This window comes from Plectrocnemia conspersa, unplaced genomic scaffold, assembly GCF_051122295.1.
Source record: "Plectrocnemia conspersa isolate PC_06_02 unplaced genomic scaffold, ASM5112229v1 ptg000006l, whole genome shotgun sequence".
Classification (NCBI taxonomy): Eukaryota; Metazoa; Arthropoda; class Insecta; order Trichoptera; family Polycentropodidae; genus Plectrocnemia; species Plectrocnemia conspersa.
Genome location: NW_028277170.1, coordinates 7,891,779 through 7,917,167, shown reverse-complemented (window position 1 = coordinate 7,917,167; position 25,389 = coordinate 7,891,779). Strand labels below are relative to the sequence as shown.

At 29.9% G+C, this 25,389-nt stretch overlaps 2 protein-coding genes and 1 long non-coding RNA gene across 8 annotated transcripts; 1 reads left to right on the top strand and 2 right to left on the bottom strand.

The window, feature by feature from the left end:
* Positions 1–1,162: 1,162 nt before the first annotated feature.
* Positions 1,163–10,081, bottom strand: LOC148234152 (transmembrane protein 208). 3 transcript variants are annotated; one of them, XM_088187516.1, is made up of 5 exons: positions 9,895–10,081; positions 8,064–8,161; positions 2,935–3,093; positions 1,997–2,133; positions 1,163–1,893 (listed from the first exon to the last, which is right to left on the bottom strand). In XM_088187516.1, exons 2-5 carry the CDS (start codon positions 8,067–8,069, stop codon positions 1,686–1,688), a joined length of 510 nt encoding a protein of 169 aa, XP_088043642.1. In that variant the 5' UTR covers positions 8,070–8,161; positions 9,895–10,081; the 3' UTR covers positions 1,163–1,685. The 3 variants fall into 3 exon arrangements, with proteins under 3 accessions (XP_088043642.1, XP_088043643.1, XP_088043641.1); XM_088187517.1 differs by lacking the exon at positions 9,895–10,081 and adding an exon at positions 8,231–9,822; XM_088187515.1 differs by lacking the exon at positions 9,895–10,081 and having other exon boundaries at positions 8,064–8,179.
* A 1,025-nt stretch (positions 10,082–11,106) lies between these two features.
* Positions 11,107–23,563, bottom strand: elgi (E3 ubiquitin-protein ligase NRDP1 elgi). Of its 4 annotated transcripts, none has more exons than XR_015809907.1 (7): positions 23,296–23,563; positions 16,717–16,859; positions 16,362–16,650; positions 13,723–13,878; positions 13,408–13,551; positions 13,205–13,346; positions 11,107–13,091 (listed from the first exon to the last, which is right to left on the bottom strand). XR_015809907.1 is itself a non-coding variant. In XM_088187513.1 (7 exons), the coding sequence occupies exons 1-6, from the start codon at positions 23,383–23,385 to the stop codon at positions 13,208–13,210; spliced, it is 948 nt and encodes a 315-aa protein (XP_088043639.1). In that variant the 5' UTR covers positions 23,386–23,563; the 3' UTR covers positions 11,107–13,091; positions 13,205–13,207. The 4 variants fall into 4 exon arrangements, 2 of the variants coding, with proteins under 2 accessions (XP_088043639.1, XP_088043640.1); XR_015809908.1 differs by having other exon boundaries at positions 16,362–16,661; positions 23,296–23,529; XM_088187513.1 differs by having other exon boundaries at positions 13,408–13,538.
* LOC148234151 (uncharacterized) lies at positions 19,788–20,371 on the top strand. Its single transcript, XR_015809909.1, has 3 exons — positions 19,788–19,822; positions 20,068–20,168; positions 20,240–20,371. It is a non-coding gene; the product is annotated as an uncharacterized LOC148234151 (long non-coding RNA).
* Positions 23,564–25,389: the final 1,826 nt, after the last annotated feature.

Genomic DNA, 25,389 nt, shown 5'->3' with positions numbered 1-25,389 from the left:
ACAGCTCTGATCCAACCAATGGATCAGGGTGCAATAGCCACTTTTAAGGCATATTACCTACGCCGAACAATCCGACAACTTATAAGGGAAACCGATGGTAAATCTTCAATTAAAACATTTTGGAAAAACTATAACATCAAGGATGCTGTTGACAGTATCAGTGAATCATTAAAATTAACAACAATGAACCATGTTTGGAAAAAATATGGCCAGAATGTGTAAAAAGTACTGATGCAGAAGTTAATTGCCTTCCTGAAATTAGGCAAAACATTTTGGATCTAGCACATGATCTCGGCTTTGAAGGTTTGAACGAACATGATGTGCTTGATCTACTCGAAGCTGATAGGGAACCCCTTTCATATGGGGAACTCATTCAGTTGCAAGCAGAACCGACATTTGATGAAGAAACAGAGCCTATTGTATCCAAACAGCTAACATCAAAAAAATTGTCGAAAGTGTTTTCCTTTTTCGAACAAGGAATAAACATCTTCCTTGAAAACGATCCTGACGTCGAACGTAGCGCTAAAGTTTCTCGAGGAATTAACTCAGCCATTAGCTGTTATTAATCACTGAAAAAACGAAATAGACAAAAAGGCAAGACAAACAACGTTGGACAATTTTTTAAGCCATGCCCATCCTTACCAGCGAAAAATGAGGACGACAGTGATCTGCAGGCTACCATTTCTTCATCGTCTTCAGATTAAAGCCATTTTAAAAAAATATGTATCTATACATACACATATTTTATGTAACATGAAGTTGTTTCATTTTTGTTTATGGATTATTGTTGGTTTTTGGAGTCTGTTATTATTTTAAGTACAAATGTATGTACTTGTTATGTATGTATTAATGAATATTTCTTTGTTATGACAGTCACGGGAAACAATATATCACAGGAGACCAATAGCATCGTACGGCCACAATATTCCCGTTACATGATTCAACCTCTATTAAGTAAAACTTTAGCAAATAAATACTTAACTAGAATAAAAAAATCAGAATAAAAAAAAATAATATTTGAAACCCAAAAATTCGAGCGTCTGGTATCCATACTCTCATCAGCTGCGATACCTCACAATAACAAGGGATCCAACAGCTTAGTTCTCCAAAATTCATGAGTCCCTCCGCAATAGGAATATTTCTTAAGAAATGAAAGTCTGAATATCTGTGAAAAATCTTTTATTTTAAGACGCATTTTATAGATCTTATTCTCAACATAATATTAAAGGTAACTCTTCTCTGAATACTGTGCATCAGCATAATCACAGATTTGCCTTAAAGACAATAATGGATGAAATAAAAAATAATTTTTCAAGTATAAATGTTTATAATTCTTTATATTTTACATATATATTTAACTATTATTGCTTTAATTTTGTACATTTAACACAATATATATTTCAATAGTTCAACATTAAATATATATTGACTATACTCTTGATCTGCATAACAATATTATAATCATATATGTATATGCAAGTAAAAAACTATATATGTATATGTAAGAATTTTGAACGTGCTTGTTATTCAAAAATGATAATAGCAAAACACGAGCAAATAAGTCAATAATTAGAATGTGTATTTATACAAATTGTTATTGTTAAAGCATCTCGATGCGGTGTATATGTCATAAAAAATTTATAATAGTAACTAGTTAACTCATTTGAGTAAAAGGCAGTTTAACTTTAAGCATATCTAATTTTTTTCTGTTTCTTCTTTTCTTCGTCTATCTCGGGCTTTGTGTTCTGTTGGAAGAACCACGGAGACAGAACAGACTTCCAAAGGATGAGCATAGCGCGGCACGGTGCCAACAGTAACAAAAACCAAAAGTAATTGGATAGTAGCGAAAGTGCTTGTGTGCCGGAAGTCAAGATGATCACGTCTTTAACATGCCTGAAAAAGTTAAATAATAATTATGCACTGTTATCGAATAACTAATGAAAACGCTTGCAAACATGTACAAAGCGAAAGCTTATAACTTGTACACATAACTTACTCAGCTATTCCTCCTTCCATATTTAAGTCAGTACCGCAATCGATAACTTTTCCGTCATCATTATAAGTGATTTTAGCAGCATAACGAAGCAGATTATAGCAACAGAGATGTACACCAGTTGTTAGTATTGATAAAACCTTAAAAACAAAATAAGTTTATTTAATATAGTAATGAAAAAACGGTAATAAAAACATGAGATACAAGGGATTTACTGAAAGTAAAGATAGAAGGTTATAAAAAATGGAAGCAACGTTGTAATTTCTATATAGATAGATTTGCGTTAATGTAACATGCTTGTATGTGTGTTTAAAATGGCCACGTCATTTTCTAATCGTGATTCAATTTTACTGTGTAAAAGGAGAAACTAATAAAACTCACCAGCAACTTGTTTCTGTTTACGGCAATGACACAATAATCAAGTAAAATGGTGCAAAAGAAACTTCTATAACGTTGGAATCAAGAAAATGTTATGAAAAATTATTGGATCTTTCTTTGACAGTAAATATATCTCTAACTATATTATATATTATATGTCTATTATAATAAAAATATTCATTATGAAAAAAAATTTACTGAGAACTTTGTGTATAGTGATTTCAATACAAAAAATTAGCTTTTTTATTTAAAAAAAACATTATTATAATATAAAAAAAGATCCAAATTTGTTAGCTTGACTTGAAATTTTTAACAAAATTGAATTTGAATACAATAAAATGTAACTGGACAATAGTAACTAACAATTGCATTGAATATATAAATACGTTAAGAGTTCTTCCATTAAGAAAGAAAAAAAAATCCATTATTGATCTCAAAGGTACAAACTATGAGGGGTAAAAGATAGTCTTATGATTTATGAAGGTGAGGTATTAACAAAATAAACTATTTCAGTAACATGAAAAGATTCTTATATAGTATTTAAATCTTAATTATTTACTTACGATCACTGTTGTTGTAAAATCATCTATGAAAAGAAGGAACATTAATGCAAAATATGCAGCATTAATGACCAAACTCATTATTTTGTAAAACTTGATTGTTTGTTGATTTTCTTCTATAATCTGCTTCGACCCTTTGGTCGCTTGCTTTTTTGGTTTAGGCTGTAAACAAAAATGCAATAAATTAGCAGAGATGGTACAAATTAAATGTTTTTTTTCCTTAGAACAATACAAGTAATTATCGATAAACATATTCAACTGACCGTATCAATTTCCAAGCCAATGTTATCTTGGCATTGAAGCGTGTGTTTATTAAGTACGTTTATACTACACCAATCAAATTTAACTCTCCTATCATCTATCTAATAAATTTAGCTTTTAATTGTTTATATTTTAATGATTTATAGTTGACTAATGCAAGTGAAATCGCATATATTTTTAATTAATATATCTAAGAAGTATATTTTGCACGCATTCTATTTATTGACAATAAATATAATAATTTGGCGACATGATAGGAGAAATATTTGATAAGACACATTTGACTTCTGATGAGTGCTACATATATTAATCTAATTGTGTGTGTAAATATACATATAGATAGAAATCTTGAAGAAGTGCATAGTACAACAATGGTTCTTAGAGAATCTTTTGAAATCAAATTTGTTCAGAGTAAGTTTATTATCAAATATTATTCTTAGGTCTCTAATAACTACAACCTCTTCAAGAATATGACTATCTTTAGAATAATTGTATAAATTAGATCACGAGTTTTGAGTCATTTAACATTTATTGAATTTAAACTAAGACAATTATTATTGCTCTATTATTATATTATGAATCGTCAGGAGATTAAATCAATCGATGTAGTTTTAATAAGTCTTAAGCAAATTGCAAAACATTAACGTTGAAGAAAATATAAGTAATATCGTTTATAAATAAATATAATAAAGTAAGCTTAAGTTTGTAACCCTACTGGTATTGATAAATGAACCATTAGTATTTATTATATATTAATAGTGTATTCTATTATTTTTAAAATATATCATTTAAAGAGCTGATTACGTAATTATTGGAATCCAAAATTGTTTCAACGTCCATTCTCTGGCAGAATTCGGTATCAAGATATTACTCTTAATTTATTATTTTTTGCCTTATCAAATATGTGACCTCCATTGAGAATAAATTACTCCTTTGTATAAGTATTGTCTAATGATTAATTAAGGTAATTTTCCGTATATATTTGTTTTATCTTTCTTATAAGAAAGATACATAATCAGCTCAATAATGCACATATATTTTTTATATTGAAATATCTGTATTTTAATTCACTATTAAACAATAGAAGATATTCGAACTTCAACAGTATGATTGAATTGATATATTATGATTGATACGCAGCTCCAATTTTGATTTGAGTGTATATACATGTCGTTATTGGGTCATGAACATCAAGGCCAACAACATAAGGATTAAGCAATACATCAATTGACAAATTGAACTGAAAATTATATCGAATTGGACGTTCATTTTCAGTTGAAATTCAAACATAACCTAAACGAATTAACCGCCCTACCCATCCGAACGTACGTGATACGTTCGTATGGGTATTATAAAAAATATTCAGCAACATCTTTGGTTGAGAACCTCTGACTTGCAAAGGATACAAAAAAGGATTATTTTTTCTGTTATATTGTAAACAAGTATTGTTATTGTGAAATCTAATGGAAAAAAACCCAATGTTTTTATTACCTACCTTTTGAATAAGAACCCAAAGGTAGGGCGGTTAACGAAACTCAACTTAACCTAATGAAAGTTCAAAAGCTATAGATAGTTATAAACTTTCATTATGACAAATTGGGTTTAGTTAATTCGTTTGGTTGTGAACAGCAAATGAATGTTTCGCAACTGTTAAAGTGAATGGGTATTTTTCAGTGTTATATTTTTACAAGTATAAATATAATTTAACTAACTAGGCCAGTTAAAATATACCAAATAATTTATTTTTAATGTCACTGGTACAAAAAAATTCGCAACATTTTAGTCTTAAAAAGTAATGTGTCGCTCTAAAGTATTTTTTGAAAAAAAACAGGTTTAACTGTCAGTTGAAAATATAATTTCACTAGCCCATATCAGATAATTTATATTTTCACTAATATAAATATATATCCACCGATAAAAATGTATTTAGATATAATTTCACTCAAATGCTAATAAAAATATAATTTCAACGGTAATACACATTCACTGTAGCATATACACCAAATAAATTAACTTTAACATTTTATATTCGTATTTAGGTATCCAATAAAACGAAAATTTAATTACACATATTAAACATATAACTTACCCAAAAACCTTCGGAACCAATTAACAAGTCGAATATTTACTGTATATACATACACATGCATACATATATACATATACATACACATAAAAACATATAAATATACTATAGATCGGTTAAATAAATATTGATAAAATTAACAGATTACCGACAGGAAGCCAATTTTTTGACTTAAGGTCTATATTTATTCGAAAGTGTATTGCATTTAAACCATTGACTTTTTAACCTCTTAACCAGACATGACGCCTAAATGCGTCATAATAACATCATACATAATCGGGGCGCCGCAAAAAACCATAATTAAATTTTAAAAAGTGTAGTGTTCAATGGGAGGTACGAATTTTGCCATTCCTTATAATGTATCTTCATAATAGCCAGTGCGTGGTCGTTCTGTGAATTCATCCGCTCTGTGTTCTGTTTATTTTAAATTTTATTGAATTTGACAAATTTAATTGCCCATTCAGAATTAACCATTTTTAATTATGTAATAAGAACCGCCCGTTTATGAGGTTACTAACTTATTTATTTTAAATATTTGTGAGATAGAAAGTCATTAAAATAATTTGTGATATTTTGAAGAATAAAATTTATAAGTACCATTGTTCAACTCACTCAATGTGACAATAACATCTTTACTGGTGTTTTAGCATTGAATATGTTAAACCACATGAGTGTTGGAAGGTAAAACAGTGTAAGTTTATGTATCTTGTAGTGAAATTGGAGCTCTTTGATAATTTTATTGCTAATTAGCCATAAGTCCATAATTTTTTTAGACTTATGGCTAATTTTTAATTTGCTTTTCCATTAAACACTTAGCCGACGTCAAGTAGCCGTTAGGTTCGCTGATGGTAATCTACAGGACAGGTAGTATAATTTTTTTGACCTCTGATGTTTAACGATGGGTTCTGTAGTATAAAACCACAAAAGTAAAGCGTATTATGCTGCCATCTATGAAATTAATGTTTATTAAACACGAAAAAAATATTACGACTTTAATTTTCACGTAATCAGAAATTAAGGCTTTTTGTATACACGTGGAGATTGTAAAATGACACTAAATTTTTTCAGCGTGATAAAGCCATAAATTATATAACATATTTAATTTGACTCACATTAGCTGTTATAAAACCAACGGCTAAAGTTTAAGAAATAAGACACATTAAAGATAAAAATTAATTAGGATTCAATTTTGATATAATAATTTTAACAGATCTACCAATACAAAGTAAAACTTTTGTTGATCACTTTTTTTATTATTTCTCTTAATTCAAAAGGTATCATATTCTTTATTTAAATTTTGAGTTGAAAAAATGAGCTGTCGGTTAAGTGTTAACCATTAATTATTATAGTTTTTGCATTTGTTTTGATAACTATATGAAATATAATGTTATGTGTGTGTGTATAAATATTACATTTTTATACTAACATAAATCTGTTGATATCAGTTGCAAATTATAAACCAAATCAAAAAAATAAAATTATAATAATACTATAAAATTCGATAGCTAGTAACGGTGGACCCTGGCGGTAATGTGTTAATATAAGAAATTAAAAGATAACAATATAAATCTGCTCCTTGTATGAATATGAAAGATACCTATCTCTACAGATACATCATTCAATGACAACTAAGTGACTCATATCTGTGCAAATTTATCTCATATCAAGTGCGAATAAGACAAAAAAAGGAAAATATCACTATTTCTTCAAATATTTTATTTTAATTCATTATAATAGTAAGGAGTATTTTATGGTACTGGAATTTCATTGTATCAATCTATATTCTAATTTGCTAATCCCGGCATTACCACAATCATTTATTATAAATTATCTTGTAATATCAGTAATGACTAATGGGAATATTATCAGCATACAATAAAACATTTAAATATCATCAGGCAATTAATTAATGAAAATTCTGTACATACAATAACATTTCCCTCCACTTTGCGTAAGTCATTTGAAGTTTTTTAAGGGGCCTTGAAATTAGCCATTTTAAAACACACGCCATCCTTCTGACTGAAAAGCGTAACTTTTATTTGAATATGCTGAATGTTTGTTACAAGCTAAAAACATGTATAATTACAAGTACAATATGTATATACTGCAGTATGTGCTTATTATCATAAAAAATAAACTATCAACTCAAAGTATATATAATCGTAATCTTATATATAATTGTTTTAAGGCGCGCTTATATAATAATATATGTGAGTGGACGCATATGTATTATTATTGTAGTTGACATAGCGCCAGACTTGTTTCGAAATAACGGCGCACGCTGGAGGTGAAAATTGTTTACGAAATAAGTAAAAAAACGTATCAGGAATTTTATTGAAAATAAGTTGGTTGGCAATTGACATATTTATTTATTAATTACGATTTACTATCATGTCTATATATATATATATAAAACATAAGTTTTGGATCATTAAAAATAGTATCGAGCACGGGCTTTTTCTACTAATAATATGTACGCAATGAAAGAGTTAATAATACAATGCAAATGGATTTTTCTAGTTTTTATTTTTAGAAATGAAAAACTTTTATTAAAAAAGTGAGATTGCTATTATGCTATAAAGCAATAATTAGAAAAATTAGCATTAACTACTAATGAGGAAATGATACAAAAATGCAGTTTTGATTTCTGTTAATAAAGTAATTAAAACACAGAACTAGCACTTTGATTACGTTACAACTTGGCAATAATAACGAAGATGGCTTCATTGTCATTTTTAAATTGTAACACCATGTTATTTCATAATTTTCAAAATATCATACTTACAACCATATTTTGACGGAATTATAACGATAGCGGTGACTGACGCTGCGCTCCTATCGGTAGCGTGTCACGTAGTGTTGTTCCGTTTAAGAAAATAGTAACTGAAATACAAAACTGTTACAAAAATTATATTTAATCGACAACTAATGTAATTGTATATTTACACTTACTGGTAACAGCGCCATATTAATTTTTTTGCCAAAATAACCTGCGCATTTTTGCTTTTGACTATTTGTATTACGGAAATATAACGCTAATATAAAATACATTACTGATTGGTGAGATATTTTCCCTTTTAATCGCTCTCGTGTCAAGTGACGAGAGTGTGTGAGGTAATGCACAATTGCTCGCTCTTATCTCGCTCACGCAAGCGAGCGAAAGGGAAGATATTTCACCAACCAGGCCTGCTTATATGTATGTTTTATATACAGCCCCCCTCTCTAATTTTGCTCCCGCATATGCACCACTGCCTTTTGGAAGCAATATTAAGCTATCTCGCCAATATTTGTTACTAAAAAGGAGATATCGGATTTCTAAATACTCCCCTTAGGAAAGGGTAAAAAAATTGATATTTTTTATATTTATTTTTTTATATCGCAGCATGCATCTATTTATAAAAAATATATCATTAGTTATTTTTGCGAAAACGATGTGACAAGGCTAATTCCAATGAAATACTTACTACGCAGTGTTGCCAACACTGCGTAGTAAGTATTTCAATTAGGGCACGTGCGGTACATCGGCAAAACTCGAACTTTGCTGCATTACATGTAGCGAAATTGTAATTGGACTTATAAAACAGTGATGGAGAACGTACGGCCCGTGGAATCATTTAGTCTGAGCCTGTCAAAACAACCGCAAAATTGATAAACTTGGAAAAGCTTTTGCGAGTAGCAACATCATCAATACCAGCAAACGTTACAACCCTCACCAAAGAGAAACAGTTCCAGCCATCACATTATTGATGTGTTAATTAAATGTTTGACCGAAAATAGCAGGTTAATTTTTTAATTTATATGGTCCGCTAATGATGACAATATTGCTAGAAAAAAGGTTCCCAACTACTGTTTTAAATTTTTCATGACGTATATATTTTTTTATGCTGCTAGTGTTTAGGTTAGGCGAAAACATGAGCCACTGGAGGTTTAGTTATTTAGTCATACGATTTATGCTGATATATTACATTGTAACTCATAGTCTACTACAGGGGTTCCCAACCTTTTTGTATCCTAGAGCGCATTTTACAATATCTGTAGGGCGGCGGGCACCACCTGACTCGTCAAAGATTCCTTTTTTGCCACTTACAGGAGCTATAATCGGAAAAAAGTCGGCGATCTCGGCCGATTTCAGTTGTAGCTTCGGTTCGGACAACTTCTAGAGAGTGTAGTAGAGGCTTAACAAATAATTAAAAAGAATTAAAATTTTTAATTAGTGTTTGTGAAAAATATTCTATTGCGGTCGAATAGTGGCGGGCGCACACAAATCGGTCCGCGGGCACGGGGTTGGGAACCCCTGGTCTACTACATAGTCTGCACTGGTATGTCTTAAAGTGAATAGATTTTGAAAATATCAAGAGGACACTAAAAATAAGTATTGTTTGTGGAGGACAAATTGCTGTGGGAGCTAAAAAATGTAATTTTGGATTTTTTTTTGTTCTTTTGGGGATGCCGTAGGAGCAAAAAAGTCATCTCGAAGATTTTTGTTCAAGGACAACATTTTTGGTGACAATCCTCAAAGGAGGACATCTAGTCACCTTATATACCTATTTAAATACATGTTGTATTGAGGTTAATCTCTACACTTAAGATTATAATCACTATTTCAATTTTCTTACCCACTGAACATACAATGGCTTTGGGTGATCTCCAGCTGTACAATTAGGCTAGGCGCATGCTAGGTAACTTGGCTGCCACAGCCAGAAAAGACAGACAGCGCATAGAAATGTATTGGGTGAGATATGCCGCATACGTGGCGTATCTCACGCACCCAATACATTTCTATGCGCTGTCTCTGACTTTTCTGGCTGTGGTAGCCAAGTTGCTTAGTGTGCGCCTAGCCTTACCCCCCTCCATATGGCCATCCTTTCCATAGTGATTACACAATATTTTAGATTCTTGGCTCGGTAATTTCTGACTACGTGCCTCTACCTTGCATGATACATTCAATATAAATTTTTATTATACATACATATATAATCATTGGGGAAACAGTGAAAGCCATATGATTTTCTGTAAAGGAATTATTCATTTCTCATATTTCTATGTATATATTTGAATATTATTTTTGGAATTCTTTTTTATTAAGTCATTTTAAACTGTAATTTATAGTAGTGTGCAACATGTTTAGCAGAAGGATAGATTTATTAATGCAAGGAACGAAATTATAAGCGCAAAACACTAGATTACGAGTGCGAGGCGCTAAATGATGAGCGCCAATAGCAAAATTATAAGTGCATCATGCGTAACAGCTGTAGGCAGGCTTAGATGTGATGCGAGCAATAGAATAGGCACACAGCGCAAAAACAATAATTGGTTGCGTGAAACTAGTAGATAGGGCCAGATCATCTGTCTTTATCTACTGGTAAATAGTTTTTATAAAAACATATGGGCGTGAACTTATGAGGGCAAAGTGCGATACTTTGAACCGAAGACATAAATAAGAGCGCAATACACCAAGATTATAAATATGAAGTTCGAGAATTAAACCACAAAGTGCGAGATCATGAATGACTGGCTTGAAATAGCTGCCTGGCTAACATGTATGTCGGTATCTTAAAATCAGATTTTAATAGACCAGACAGCACCGCTGGCAGTGGTCTGTACCAAAATTTTCTTATAAGATAAGGTTAAACGTATTTACAGTAAAATTATAAGAAAATATCTCAATCAATCATTGAGTGTTATTTTAAATCGGCATAATCACTTAGAAGTGGGATTAGAAAAATTGTTACATGTAAGCCGAAAGAAACTAGTTCAAAATACATTGCAGAATGTGTGGGCCAGTGATGAGTTAAGGACAAATAGTATATATGACAAAAACCCAAAAATCAGTCAGCATTGTCACTTTAATAAACATTAAAACTTCATTAGGTACATCTATAATAGGTAAAAAATTATACTATGATAAAGGAATAGTAATAATATAATTAAAATTGTGAATAAAAATCATACAGCGATAAAATAATTAACAATACATACATGTTTAAAAATTCATAAAATCATAAAATTGTATGCATATACATGTGTATAATATATTTTAAATGAGTATATTTGTACATACAAAAATAGTATGCATATAATTAAAGTAATGAAAATAATTAACCTGGTAAAAAGTACAATTGAATTAAATATTATAACATTTATTTACCAATTAAACTTTAACAACATAGTTAGGCTACTAAAGTATAAAAAACCTAAATTGTATACATATATAATAACGCAGCTATTTCATTAAACTAAGGTAATTAATAGTAATATAAAGAAAATTGTAAAACTTTGTTAAATCTATATTGCTAATTATTAAGAGTACAAGTCAAAATAATCAACTTTTAAACTCTAACTAATAAATGAAAAAATCATTACTTTTAAAATATGATGAATGATATAATGATACAAAAAAGTCAATTTGAAAATGAGGAACATTACCAAGTTACTGGCGGAAAGCCAAATAATTAGCTTTAATTGGACTAATGCAATAAACAGGAAGCCAATTTTTTAACTTTACGCTTAGTTTTATTTGAATGCCTATTCACTTTTTTGCTGTAGTATTATTTTTAAAACCGATTTAATGACTCATAATTTTCATATTTTAGACTATAAACACTAATCATATATTAATAAGTTGAAGGAGAATAATTCGAAGAAAAAAATACATTTAAAGTATAATAAAACATAGTACTTTTATAATAAACCATCCGGAATGAATATTGAAAATGTGTACATTTTGCAAAAAATACATATTTAATAAAATTTTCAAATTCAACTCCAGAGCTAAAATATTATCAATTCATAGATAATAACCATTATAAATTATCTTATATATACACACAAAAGTTGTATTCGAAACTAATATACATATAAAATATAACATTTGCAGTGAACATGTCTATTTTTTATAATAAATTGATTTGTTTATAATACTGTAAAACATTCGACATATACAATCAGTATAAACACAGTCAATGAAATTAGGATCCTTAAAAAAACTTTAAGAACCAAATTAACTAAATACACCACAATTAAATCACACATTTATAGTGATCGTGTTTAACACGTCAACGATATAAAGTTACACAAGATTCGAACGTTCATTGATACAATAAATGTAGACTAGAATCTTTTGATATCTGGTTTATCAATAAATCAAGAGATCTCTTACAAAAACAAGTGTCGAATTACTTCAAGATGTAAAAAAAGCATACAACGAAACTCTTCCAATTTGGAATAGAAACGAGCAAATACAATTAAATTTTAAATTCGTGAGACATGGCGTCATTAAAATAAGCATTTCGAAAAAACAAAATACATAATATAATTATTGAAATTGTGGTATGTTGAAGAAGCATTACTATATATAATTTTATTGTATGGATGTCGATTTGAATTACATTAACAGTAAAAATATTTTTTAATGTGGCAAACCATAATATAATGAATTATGTAATTTTTAATTATAGTTCATTCTCGATTATTTTGTTCTTGGATTTATATTGTTAGAAGGGAATCATAAGCCATAGATTGGAACTCATCTAATTATGCCTTAATAGTGCAACATTATACAGTATAAATAGCATATGTTCACATAAAATAATGATTTTAAATATTATAGTGCAAACATTTGAAAGAAATTTGAATTTCAAATATGTAGCAGTAATGGAAATTCTGAACTTAATTTTGAATTCATATAAAATTACATAATAATAAATAACAATGTATAGCTTTTAAAGGGGCAAAAACTGCTGTAGTTCAATGTAATCTTGTCAGGTTGACCGTATCAATGATCAAAAATTATATCTTTGTGCCAATCAGAACGCTGCAAAGAAAAAGAAGACAGCTGTAAACAACGCATCGCGCAAAAATCGCTTTGACATAAGTAAAACAACAAACTTCGCCAATGTATTAATAAAGTAATAAATAAAACACTACCATTCATTCGATCCCATGAGCGAATATCATCACTAAGCCAGGCTCTACCATCATGTTGTCGCCGATGTGTGTATTGTCACAGTGAAGAACAAGAACGGCTTGCTTTCCGGACACTCGTTTGCACACATAATTCTCGTACAAGCTGAAACGAAAGGATAACATGTAGAGTGTGCAACTATATATAAATATAATCTTTTAAATACCGTCTATTATGCTGTCTAGTTTCCAAGGAAGACAGTCCTGGAGGCCATCTTCGTTCGTGGCAATTCTCCATCAGATCATCGATAATGTGCGGCGGACAACCGGACTCAGAAAGCGACTTTTTGATGATATTCTAAAATAGCAAACTGCACAAGTTTTAATTTTTATATTGCAATTAAAAACCAATTTCTATAATAATTAAACTAGAATAATAACTTTTTAAAATAAATTATTAGGCAATGTTTGTTTTACTTTTGTTCATTGGAATATATATTGTAATAATAAAATATGATATAGATGTTCATTCAAAACGTCACCTGCAAATTTTCATCGGGCGTCGAAATCATGCCACCCCATCGAGTTACCCTGGCTGGTGCGAGGGTACCACTCCACCGTAAAACCTCATCACGTTCCATTTTATCAGCTATCGCCCTCATAGCTGGATTGGAAATTCGCATAGCTCTCATGAAATCCTGTATTGGAAAATGATCTTTGAATGAAATTTATGGACAGAAATATTTTGTTTTGCGCTCAACACCGCCGAATTACCGTGCTTGACTGGTAATATATAATAAGTATATGCATATAAGGTGTTTGTACATATATCCGTCTATACTTATAGTTTTTATTAAACCTACAGCATTTGACTGATATAAATAATATACTAATAATATTTAACAGTTATCCTTTAGGATTCTGCATATAAAATAAGCACCACACAGCTGAATGCTGTGTTCCAAATTATGTTCATTTCACCTACCCCTTTCTCCAAATTATATATATATATATACATATCAGTGGCGTACATTATTAATACAATTTATAGATATCAAATGGAATTATGGTAACGAATATATATAAATAAGTTCACTTTTTAACCTCATAAAATTAAAAAAAGTTCCATACGAGCGTTGAAGTGATATAAAATGTGTTTCTGGAAAAAAAATTCGTATTCATTAAATTTAGTCACGTTTAAAAGTGCCATAAATTTTAAATTATCAATATCTTTAAAACGATCGGTAGTATTCGTAGAAATTGTTCAAGTATTTCGGAATATCGAGCTTTATACCTCAATTTCAGACCTTCTATATTATCATCATGATTTCTTTCTTTATGTAACTCTTCAATCCTGACTTTGTCCCATATTGAGTCAAAATCTTCTTTTTTGTTATTCAAAAATTCCACAAATTTTTTATTTCACTTGAACAATAAGATATGTCGAACGTTTTTTTCTGTAAAATATCGACAGAATTAAATATGGGTGAAAATAGATTGAGATAGAAATTAAATTATAAATCTTGTAGTTATCATCTAAGTGCTTCTGCATTAATCACAGCTTTAGAATCCCATTGATCTTCATCTTCGATTATTTGGTCAAATATTAGTATTAATTCTCTTCTGTATTCATAAACCATCTTTAAATTCTACTATTGTAATTCCATCATGTAGGAGTAGCCGCAGGAAAACATTTCTATATTTCACAATCGAGAAGAGATACTCTTCTAGAAGATTTACAAAAAAATGATGAAAATGATAATATATATTTAAAAACGCCTGCACTCCATTATATCCTTAGCAGATTGAGATAGAACAAGATTCAATCTGTGAACATATCAATGTACAAATATGGAATTAGGACAAATATCTCGAACTATTTTGTACTCCATTATTCTCCTCAGACATTGCAGCCGCTCCGTCATAAGTTTGAGCAATTAATTTTTCTATATATCCAAATTTCACCAAGGTATTATGAATATGATCGAAAAGAGCATCAGCTGTTCTACTAGGACTTACATCGATAAATCCGACAAATCTCTCTTGAATTATATCATTCCCGTCTACGTATCTAAAAACGATTGATAACTGTGCTTTACGGCTGATATCTGTAGATTCATCTACAATTATAGAAATGAATGTCGATAAATGAATTTCAGCTTGTATCTCATCTAACAATACTTTTGAAATCGAAGATATTAAGTCATTTTGAAAATGATTTGTCTCCTTTAAAAACATTCGAGTTATCCAAATGATTTTTTAATGTGTCTGATTCGCTTAGAAAATACAATAATTCAACATAGTTGCCTCCATTTACAGTATTATTATTTTTAGAATGTTCTCGAAAAGAAAGTTCTTGTTTAGATAAAAAGCAAAGCACATCAATTAATTTGGAAATAATATATCTGTTCGCAGTAACTTCCTTATTATATAATTCAACAAATCTTTCATTTGGGTACACTAAAAATAAATAAAAAATAATAATTTAGTCAATATTTAATTGAAAAAGATTAAAAAAATTGCCGAAGAAATAGACAGATTCAAAATGTTAACCGCATCAACGGTGATGGTGAGCGATTGTAAATACGATTACGTGTAATGGCTAAAGTTCTAGTGCGCACGCGCGACAAATTCCACTCACGGCGAGCACGGCACACGGGTATCGACTACGCCCGTCCGCTTTTCAGTCGTCATATACCGTTCTCTCGAAAAGGTCGTGTGACCGATTTTCTGAGCGTTTGCGTTTCGTAATTACGTAAATTAAAAAAATTAATAAATAATAAGAATATTTCATTTTTAGAATCGTATTACAATCCCAAGGCATTCACTGCATAAACCGCATTTTTGGACCGCACGCCACTGATATATATGTATATTCAATTATATTAACCTTTTCATCGCGGATGGCATTTATGCAGGCCATGTCAAATATTGCTAATAAGCGGTGGCCACCAATAGATGTCATCAATATTTTGAATTTTATAGTTTGATAAATTCTAACGATTATATGAAATAACATTAACACAATTATATGAAATAACCATATTAGTAAATTAAGAATTCATTTTTCAAGATGGCATATATAGATTCCACCTGCGATGAAGCAAATATAATGAAATTAAATATTCATACACGTTTACAGTATACCACGCATTCCTTTTATATATTTTTTGTTCAATACCTTCAAGAGTAAAAGTTCTCGTTTGTTTTCGTTCACACTCATTTTAAGTTCATTGATTTGTTGTTGGCTTTGATTCATGTTTGTCTGTTGAGACTGTATTATGGAGCGCAGCTCTCTAATACAATTGTGATCAGCCAACTCATCTTTCGGAATGATCATGCTGCAACCTTGTTCGCATTGCGTTGGAAGTTTAGGGTTGAATACGCACTCCTTGACATGGGAACCTAATATTTCCAGCTTCAAGACAACCGGACAGCCATATATTGCGTTGTCGCAGCTTATCGTAAGCCTGAAATTCATCTTATTATTACATATGTATAACATTGAATATATAAACATTCAATTAAATAGTCACCTTGACAGTAAATTTCTTAATATTCTAGGAACTGGGTGAAGCTGTCCAGCTGTGACAGCTTGCCGGTCCACTGGACACGTAGGCTGAGTGCCTATCCATTCTGTAATACAAATCCTACAGAATGCGTGTTCACAATCTGGCGCCTGAAAACATGACAATGACAAAAATTCGATTATTGGAAGACTAAGAGAGAATAGATGTCTTTTTGACCAATATACTGGTCGACATTATGAAAATAATAAATACTACACAAAAGATAATTCAATTCTTATTCATTATTAATTAAATTAAAAATGAACCGATATTATGTATGTAATACATCAAAAAATATGCGAAAACAATGATAAATTGTTGCAGGGTGTCCTTTTCGTAAAAATATGATTCATGGTTAACATGCAATAAAATTCTAGAAAGAAAGAGCTTCGATTTCAATAAACGCTGTCTAAATAGTGGAATTCATAACAATAAATTTCATAGGGTTTCCAATAAAGGGAAATTTTTCGAAATCTATTATCAGGTAACTGTTCACAAAAGGTAAAAGTTGATTTCTAATCAATATATTAAACACTTTCTTTTTTCATAATGTAATAATTGCAGTCAATCGATATCAAAATCTTTGAATTAACAATTGAATGATTTAAATTCAATTAAATTATCGAGGGTAATTTAATGGAATTTAAATTAGCTTAAATAAGCAAAAATAGGTTATATGAATAATACACGACCACACACAATCACTGCATTGTTGTAAGAACTAGCTGTCGGTACCTCACTATCGTGAGGTACCGATAGCTAGCGAGTGTGCGAATACCGGACCCTCAACTTTTTGGGTTTTAAATATAATTTTTGCTTCGTTCTGATTTTTTTAAACATTTTTTAAAATTTAATGGTTCAAATTGGACATTACTATTTAGGATTTTCAATGATAGACAAAATAGTTCAATCTATAAAAAAGTACTTAACATTTTCAATTCATTTGAAAATAGGTTTACAACTTGACTAAATATTTCCAGAAGAAAACATTTTATATTATTTATTAGATTTACAACGTTAGATTTTATCGTTATATTGAAACTTAGATATTTAATGATAAATCTAAATATTGTATATCATTTATGAATAGGTTTAAAACTTGGCTAGATAATAATAAATTAAAAATTGTACTATTAAATTTCAATACAGCGAAGCTCACGGAACCAATGAATAAATTTTGGTATACTGAAAATTCGTTATATTGAACGTAAGGAAGATGATATATTTTATTTTTAATTATCACATTACTACAACATCGAAATAACCTCTTATAAGGTTGACAGATAGTTTTTTGCCCATTTTTAAGGATACCGTATGAAACAATAAAATTTGTGAAAAAAATGTTTTATAAAAAAAGTTTGAGGGTCAGCGAAACACCTGTAATGTCGCTTTTGAACACATCTGTCACACACCACGTCAAGAATGAACTGAATTTGGAGAAATATTGTGTAAAGTTGCAACGTCATTCTTAAATTCGGATCAAAATATTTCGTTATACTGAGATCAGTCTTCGTTATAATGAAAACATTTTGTATGCAAGTTTTTCGGGGACAAATTAAAGATTCGTTATACTGGGAATTTTGTTATTTCGGTATTCGTTACAAAGAGATTTCGTTGTAATATTTTTTAAAATAGGTTTGTAACTTTACTAAATATTATTGAAACAAAAAATATCAAAATGTTTTCAACATAAAAAATAATATTAAAACGTAACATTTTGTATCATTTAAAAGTAGGTTTACAGTTTAATAAATAATAATAATAATAAATAGCATCAGTTACACATCCGCTCAAAAATATTACTGATATGAAAAAATATTTTGTTACACCTTACTAACGCTACAACACAATCGATCATATATAGTTAGTGCAATGTGAGTGATTATAAGTCATTGATTGTGTTTTAGGGTATTTTATGTGTTTGAGTGCCAGTTTTAACGCTGCATAACACAATTATATCATAAATTTAAATTTTCGTAATAAAAAAGTTTTTTGGTGACATCATAAGTTACTTTATAATTTAAAAAAAATATTTCTATGTTTTATGTGTAAATATAAAAGTCAGTTTTTAATTACATTTGTGCGTTTTAAAAATATTAATAATTTTGAAACCTTTGTCTTTTTTGATTAAAAAATATTTTGATTTACATATTTTTTAAAGTAAATGTTTTTCTGCGCAGCATTATATATTTTAATAATTAATGAGTGTAAAAAGTTTTCACTATATTTAAAATTAATAATGAACTAATGATATTTAAAATCTATAATAAATGATTAATATTTAAAATCCATAATAAAATAAAAAATATTTTTAATGTTGAAAAAAATTAATGTTGAAATTTTATTCTGAAACTTTTAATTTAAAAAATATTTAAATTAGTGTTATACATTTTTGTGTAGTTTAGTTTCAAAGGCGTCAGTAAGATGGATTTTTGCAATACTGTGCGCTTAGTAGTTGGTTGGTAATGAATAGTACTTATTTTGAAACTTTGCCCCTTTTTGTTTAAAATACTTTTTAAAGCAAAGTTTTAAAAATTCTCTAAAAACTAAAACTTTAAATTGCCAACGTTCGCCAAAATGTAGGTACATATTTTTTCTGTATAGAGAAGCTAATACATATCCACATTATTTAAATTATATTTTAAATCTATAAACTAAAAAAATATTTTAAAAAACATTTTTTTTTGTATTTGATGATTTTTATACATATTTTAATAAATTTTATACAATTTAAATCGTTAAAATAAATTTCGCTCGTTAAAATCAATTTCGCTCGTTAAAATCAATTTAGTTCGTTCTCAAGCGCGGGACTTCCCAAATTTGCTTTGACAGTTCTTCTGTCAGATCTGGCAAGAAATATGTTATAATCGCGGCATTTTTGTAACAAAGTGACAATTGAAGATGATTCAAGTGATGCAGCATTTGAAATTATAGACAAAACTATAAATTGCGGGTGTGCCAGTAAGTGTTTAGTTATAAATGAATAATATAACACGGTTATTCTAACAAAATTACTATTGACTTTCCAGGATCTAATATTAAAAGACAAACAGCGGTGATTTGGCAATTAAAGGTATACATACCGAAGTTAATCAAACATATTACAATGCTAGTAATAATAAAAAATATATGACATATTGTGACAATTTTGTAGAAGATGAAAAGATGCCAATCTACGTGTTTAATCCTCTACAGTACATCCATCAATTGTGTTCTTCGGTTGTCGTTTAAATTTAATTTATGGATTATATTAGTAGTAATAATGTGTTCAATGTTTACTCTTGATAGGAGTCTTATTGTTTTTTAATTATTTTTCAGAAGCAATGATGGAACAATTTGATGACCTATATGGCTACAACGTAGAATTGGTATATATAAACAAAGAGTTAATCTTCTCACGTTGAAGTCACTGTCAGCAAGTATTATCTTTTTATAAAGAACATACTACATAAGTTTGATGTAACTGAATATCTTAAATTTGGCTATTCAGAAAGAGGAATGATGGCACAGAACAAAAATTGTACATATTTTGCCACATCGGAATTAAAAATAACCCACTCTTAGATATTTTGGCTATCGATTATTCCAGGTATGCAATCACATATTTATAATCATTGTAAAATGTCGTTTATTAGATAACATCCAAGAAACTACACATTTATAAGCTGTCCGACAGCGCCGATTTGATCGACATTAACTTTCAATCCTCACATACTAAGGATATATTACACGTTCATGTTTAAAACATAACTGGTTAATTTAAAATTCTTAAAATCTAACGTATATGTGTATAAAATCGGAAAGCAATGATAATGTTTATGTGATATTATTATAAAAACTCACTTTTCGGCCTCGGAGCCCGGCGACAGGATTTCAAAATTTGAAGATTTCATTACAAAGATTGTTTTATGATTGTTTATCTAATTTAATCAATGTATTCTTCTTATCCTAAACACATTATGTATATATTTAATTTTCATAGTTATATAACACACCTAGTTAATTTGCAATCCGATTATTTATAAAAGCAAAAACTCACTTTTAGGCCTCGGAGCCCGTCGCCGGGAATTCAAAATTTGAAAATTTCATTACGAAGATTATTTTATGATTGTTTATCTAGTTTAATCAATGTATTCTTCTAATCCTCAACACATTATGTATATATTTAATTTTTATTCAGTCAAATGACGAATTAATGAAAATTATTGTCGCGTAGCAAAATTTTATTATTAAATAATAATTATTTAAAAGTGTTGTCACGGTACTATCTATTTGAATTTGAATGCTTATTTTTCATTGGTCGACGCTATTTGAATATTTGAATGCTTATTTTTGATTGGTCGAAACAACAGAACGCATTACCGGCGGCTCGAAAATCAATCGGAACAAATTCAATTTTAATTTTTATTATTATTTATTATTATAATTAAATATATTTCCTTTGTTTACGTGTATTGTTACACACCGTTAATACAAAGCGATACGATTTACAGAGTAGATAATTGAACGGAGAATGTTTCGTTTAAAGTTATGCGCGTCCGGAAGCGACGGCGGAAGCGGATTAGAACAATTATATATAAGATTATATCAAGTAAAATCTATGTTACAACTGATTGGTCTAAAAAAAGCAAAATAAGATTACTAATTTTATAAATACAGTTATTTTTACGATAGACTAATTTTGGGCAGCAATATTATTTTTAAGCTCTAATTCAGTTTAAATCATGGATGGAATAGATTAGATTTAGTATTATTAAAGATTTAAGATTAGATTTAATCAGTCTGGCAAAATAAAACCAATGCAACAAGCGTTTTCCCATGCGAGTATAATTATTAAATTTGATATTTTTATTTATTTTAACCCTTTCCGCTCGTAAGGTGCGTGGGACTCACCATTTCAATTAATGAAATATAACGTCGATTTTTGGGTATTTCCTGTGCATATTTTGAGTGGCGTTTTTGCAGTGTTGTAGACAAGAGTTTCAAGAAGCATATTTTATCAAAAAATATCATTTTTACTTTATTCAAGCCGGAGAGAGCTTATTTATCGCGATAAGTCGGGGTTTTTTTGATGACTAAATTTAAAGGCAAATGTGCCGTAGCTTTTTCCCGAAGGCAATAGTTGGCGACCGTCTTTCAGTAGACACCCGTCGGTGACGATTTACATCAATACATATATTTTATATCAATTATATATTGCTTGTGTTTTCGAAAGTGTCTCGGGTGTCTATAATTTGTGTCTAAGTAAGACTATAGTAATTGATCATTACTTATTTTTTCATATTATTATGGATTTTTTTTTATAAATCATATCGTAGAAAAACCAGTGCTATCGCTGAATATAGTGATTGTAATGGTAATATGTTTTGTAATTATAGTGATGGAGAGGATTTCATGTTTGATTTTTCATCTTCCAATGATGATAGTAAAGAAAGTAACGTCGAAATTAGGCATGTTGCCTTGAATCGAAGATGGAATACAGACAATTTAAAAAATAGCGACGAAGAAACGGAACCTCAAACATATCGCACCACATCAGAAAATTGGAGAATAATAACTAGTAATGACAATGTACCTTATAAATAGCAATATTTGTCATCTAGTGATAAATGTCCTGGGCCGCAAGATTCCGCAAACTGTATACATACTATTAAATATTTTCAATTGTTTTACACTGATGAGTTGGTATACTAATAGAACTTGGGGATTTAAGAAAAATTAAAAAATAATATTTTTCCATATTTGTTTCCATACATTTTTTGGAGTGAAAAATTGAAACATAATGAGTTATTATTATTGTGTTTACCATTATTCTTACATGTATGCATAGATAATACAATAATAATGATACTAAACATACACTGTAAAGAATCTCGCGGGCCGGAAAAATGTTCAGAAAAATAACACCATGCTCATCCTTCTCATTAAAGACTAATTTGGTTTTTCTTTTATAAATTTTACCTATGTATATTTTGTACACTTAGTAGTGTAAGATTTTATTAGTAAATAAATTACATGCAAGTAATTTTTAATATATAGCTTTATAATTTCAGTGTTCTAATTTGTTATATTTCCAAACTAGCTTTTTGAAATGCAAAAAATATAGGCACACACCTGCAATGTATTATTAGTTTGGATATATTTTTTATTGCTTAGAGAACTTTTCAAATTAAAGGCACTGCTAGCCTTTTACAAGCGAAAAGCTCCTTTTATGCATTGGCAAAATCAATTTTTGGTTACTAAATAGTTAAGATATATATAGGGTTTGAGCCAAAATGAAATGGAAAATTCAAACAATTAAAGTAACACATTACACATTCAATTACTTGATTTTAAATTGAAACGAGTCGGCGGCCTAAACGCTGAAATATTTATCCAATCAAATATCAAAATTGTTTTTACAAATGGCAACACATGCGATTTAAATAATGAAAATCTTTTTTAAAATGGCGACATGATTGAACTTGTAGGATGAATAAAATTTTTGAACAAGTTTTTCTTCGATTAGGTGTCGAATTAAATATATTAGGGAGATAAAGGTCGAACCTGAACTGGATCCTCGAGCACGGAAGAGCATATGGGGCACAGGAGCTCTTCATCGACGCAGCCTTGGAAGCGTACTATGTCGTAGCCCATGGTGGCGAAATCACGGGCCAGAGCTGACGCATCAGCAGGGGCCGACGGCCGCCGTTTGCATTTCGGCAAACCGCTCCAAAGCGAGGCCGTTGGGTAAATAAAGGAAGGACCCGATCGCCACGCATGACGCGGACGCCCGAGTCCAGGGAATAATGTTGCCAGTCAGCAAATTCACAATGCTTTTGTTTACAGTAAATGCAAACTGTTTACGTGTTCACAATCGACGGAATGAATTGACACAGGCGATAATAAGAGGGACGCAAAATTGAGAATAATAAAACATTAATTTAAATTAGAAAAAATATATATTTCGTCATAAATCGAAATTTTACAGAATGAAGATATATTACTTTTTAAATACAAACCATAAGCGAAACTATTGATATTTGTGAACTTACAGAACACATTATTTTTTGTTTTAGTGCCTTATCTGCCTTTATCTAACGTAATCAAAAATTCTATCCATATTTATCTTGTTTACTAATAGTACAAATAAGTAGATAGCATTATTTTCAAACCTCGGCCGTAGGTTCAACAGCCAAGATATTTTTCTTCTTCTTAATTAATCTCTTCGATGATGAGACGTGAGAGTTAGTGTTTTTTGGGGTCGAACATTTATCGTATGTAATAATTATTTTTCTTTATTCGCGACATCATTTTTACGTTTTTCATTTGATCGTCTACTATTTTGTTACACTCTTTGTTGAAATACTGTCTACAGGACAAATTGAGTGGTATGCTTTGTGTTTGCCTATACTCATAAGTTTCGTTTTTTATTGTTAAATTTTAGGTAATATATTTTACAAGCTTTTGCTACATTGCTATTAGTTATAAGCACTGTATTACCAGCATAGCACAAAAATTATTTAAATATAAATAAAACAACAACAAATAACTAATAAATGTAGAGGACAATGAGCAATATAAAAAATAATTGTTCCATAAATTTAAAACTAATTGTCTTTACACTACAGTTGGACAGATTAAGTGCGAGCGAGTATTGGTGAACACCTAATAAACAGGGTCGGCTCGAGAATGGTCAGCAGCCTGAGCTCTAAATAAACAAAGCTCATTTGGGATTTTTTCCTGAGAGAGGTTAAAAAGAGGTCGTCACGGAAATGTTTGTTCCATCTCGTCTTTTTTTCCGAAAAAATCCATCTCGTATATTTTTTCCGAAAAGGTCACTTCAAATCATCAAACGGGTCACTTGGTGACCCGCGGGTCATAGGTTGCCGAGCCCTGGTATAGACTGTCACGAAAAGTTATATACGGGCGGTCGCCCGGGCGCCAATTACTCCATTTACCCCGAATGAGGGCTCTATTTGATTCTATTTACACCCGTATAAAATTCAGATAACACAATAACTGAAGCTTTAAGGCTGTTAAACAAATAATTACACGTTAAATTCACGGTTACCTTTTATTGAAACAACATACTTCGTATTTTCACACTCTTCAACTTTGGTATCTTCTAATAGGGCCCTAAAAAGTTGGTGCTTGAAGGTACTGTTCGAATAGAGTTGATTCTTTTTGTAACTATTTTTATAAAGTGTCCAAACGGCAGTATTTTGACCAACACAGCTTCCTGGTGGATGATACAGTAATAGGAAACAAAGTTTGAAAATGATTAATATTTCTTGTAAAAGACAATAAATCCATTGATTTTACCAACCATTGCTGGTGTCCACCAGTTGACTTCATAAGATCCCCATGTCGTCTGGACGAAGACCGTTACACGAAATAGCACGCTTTATCTCTTTCTTCGTTGCATGCGACACCCTCCCACTTTTGTTTTTATGATCCTGGATTGTTTAATAAATAAATTTGATTAACCTACAATACCACAAACTTCATTCCATAATTTTGCTACTTATGTATCTGATTTTTTAATTTTGCGCAAAATTTCAATGATCTTTTAAATAAATATAATTATTATAGTCATTACTAAATGTGTTCCTACTATTCTTGTTTCAAAAGCAATAAAATATTTGTATTTATTATAAG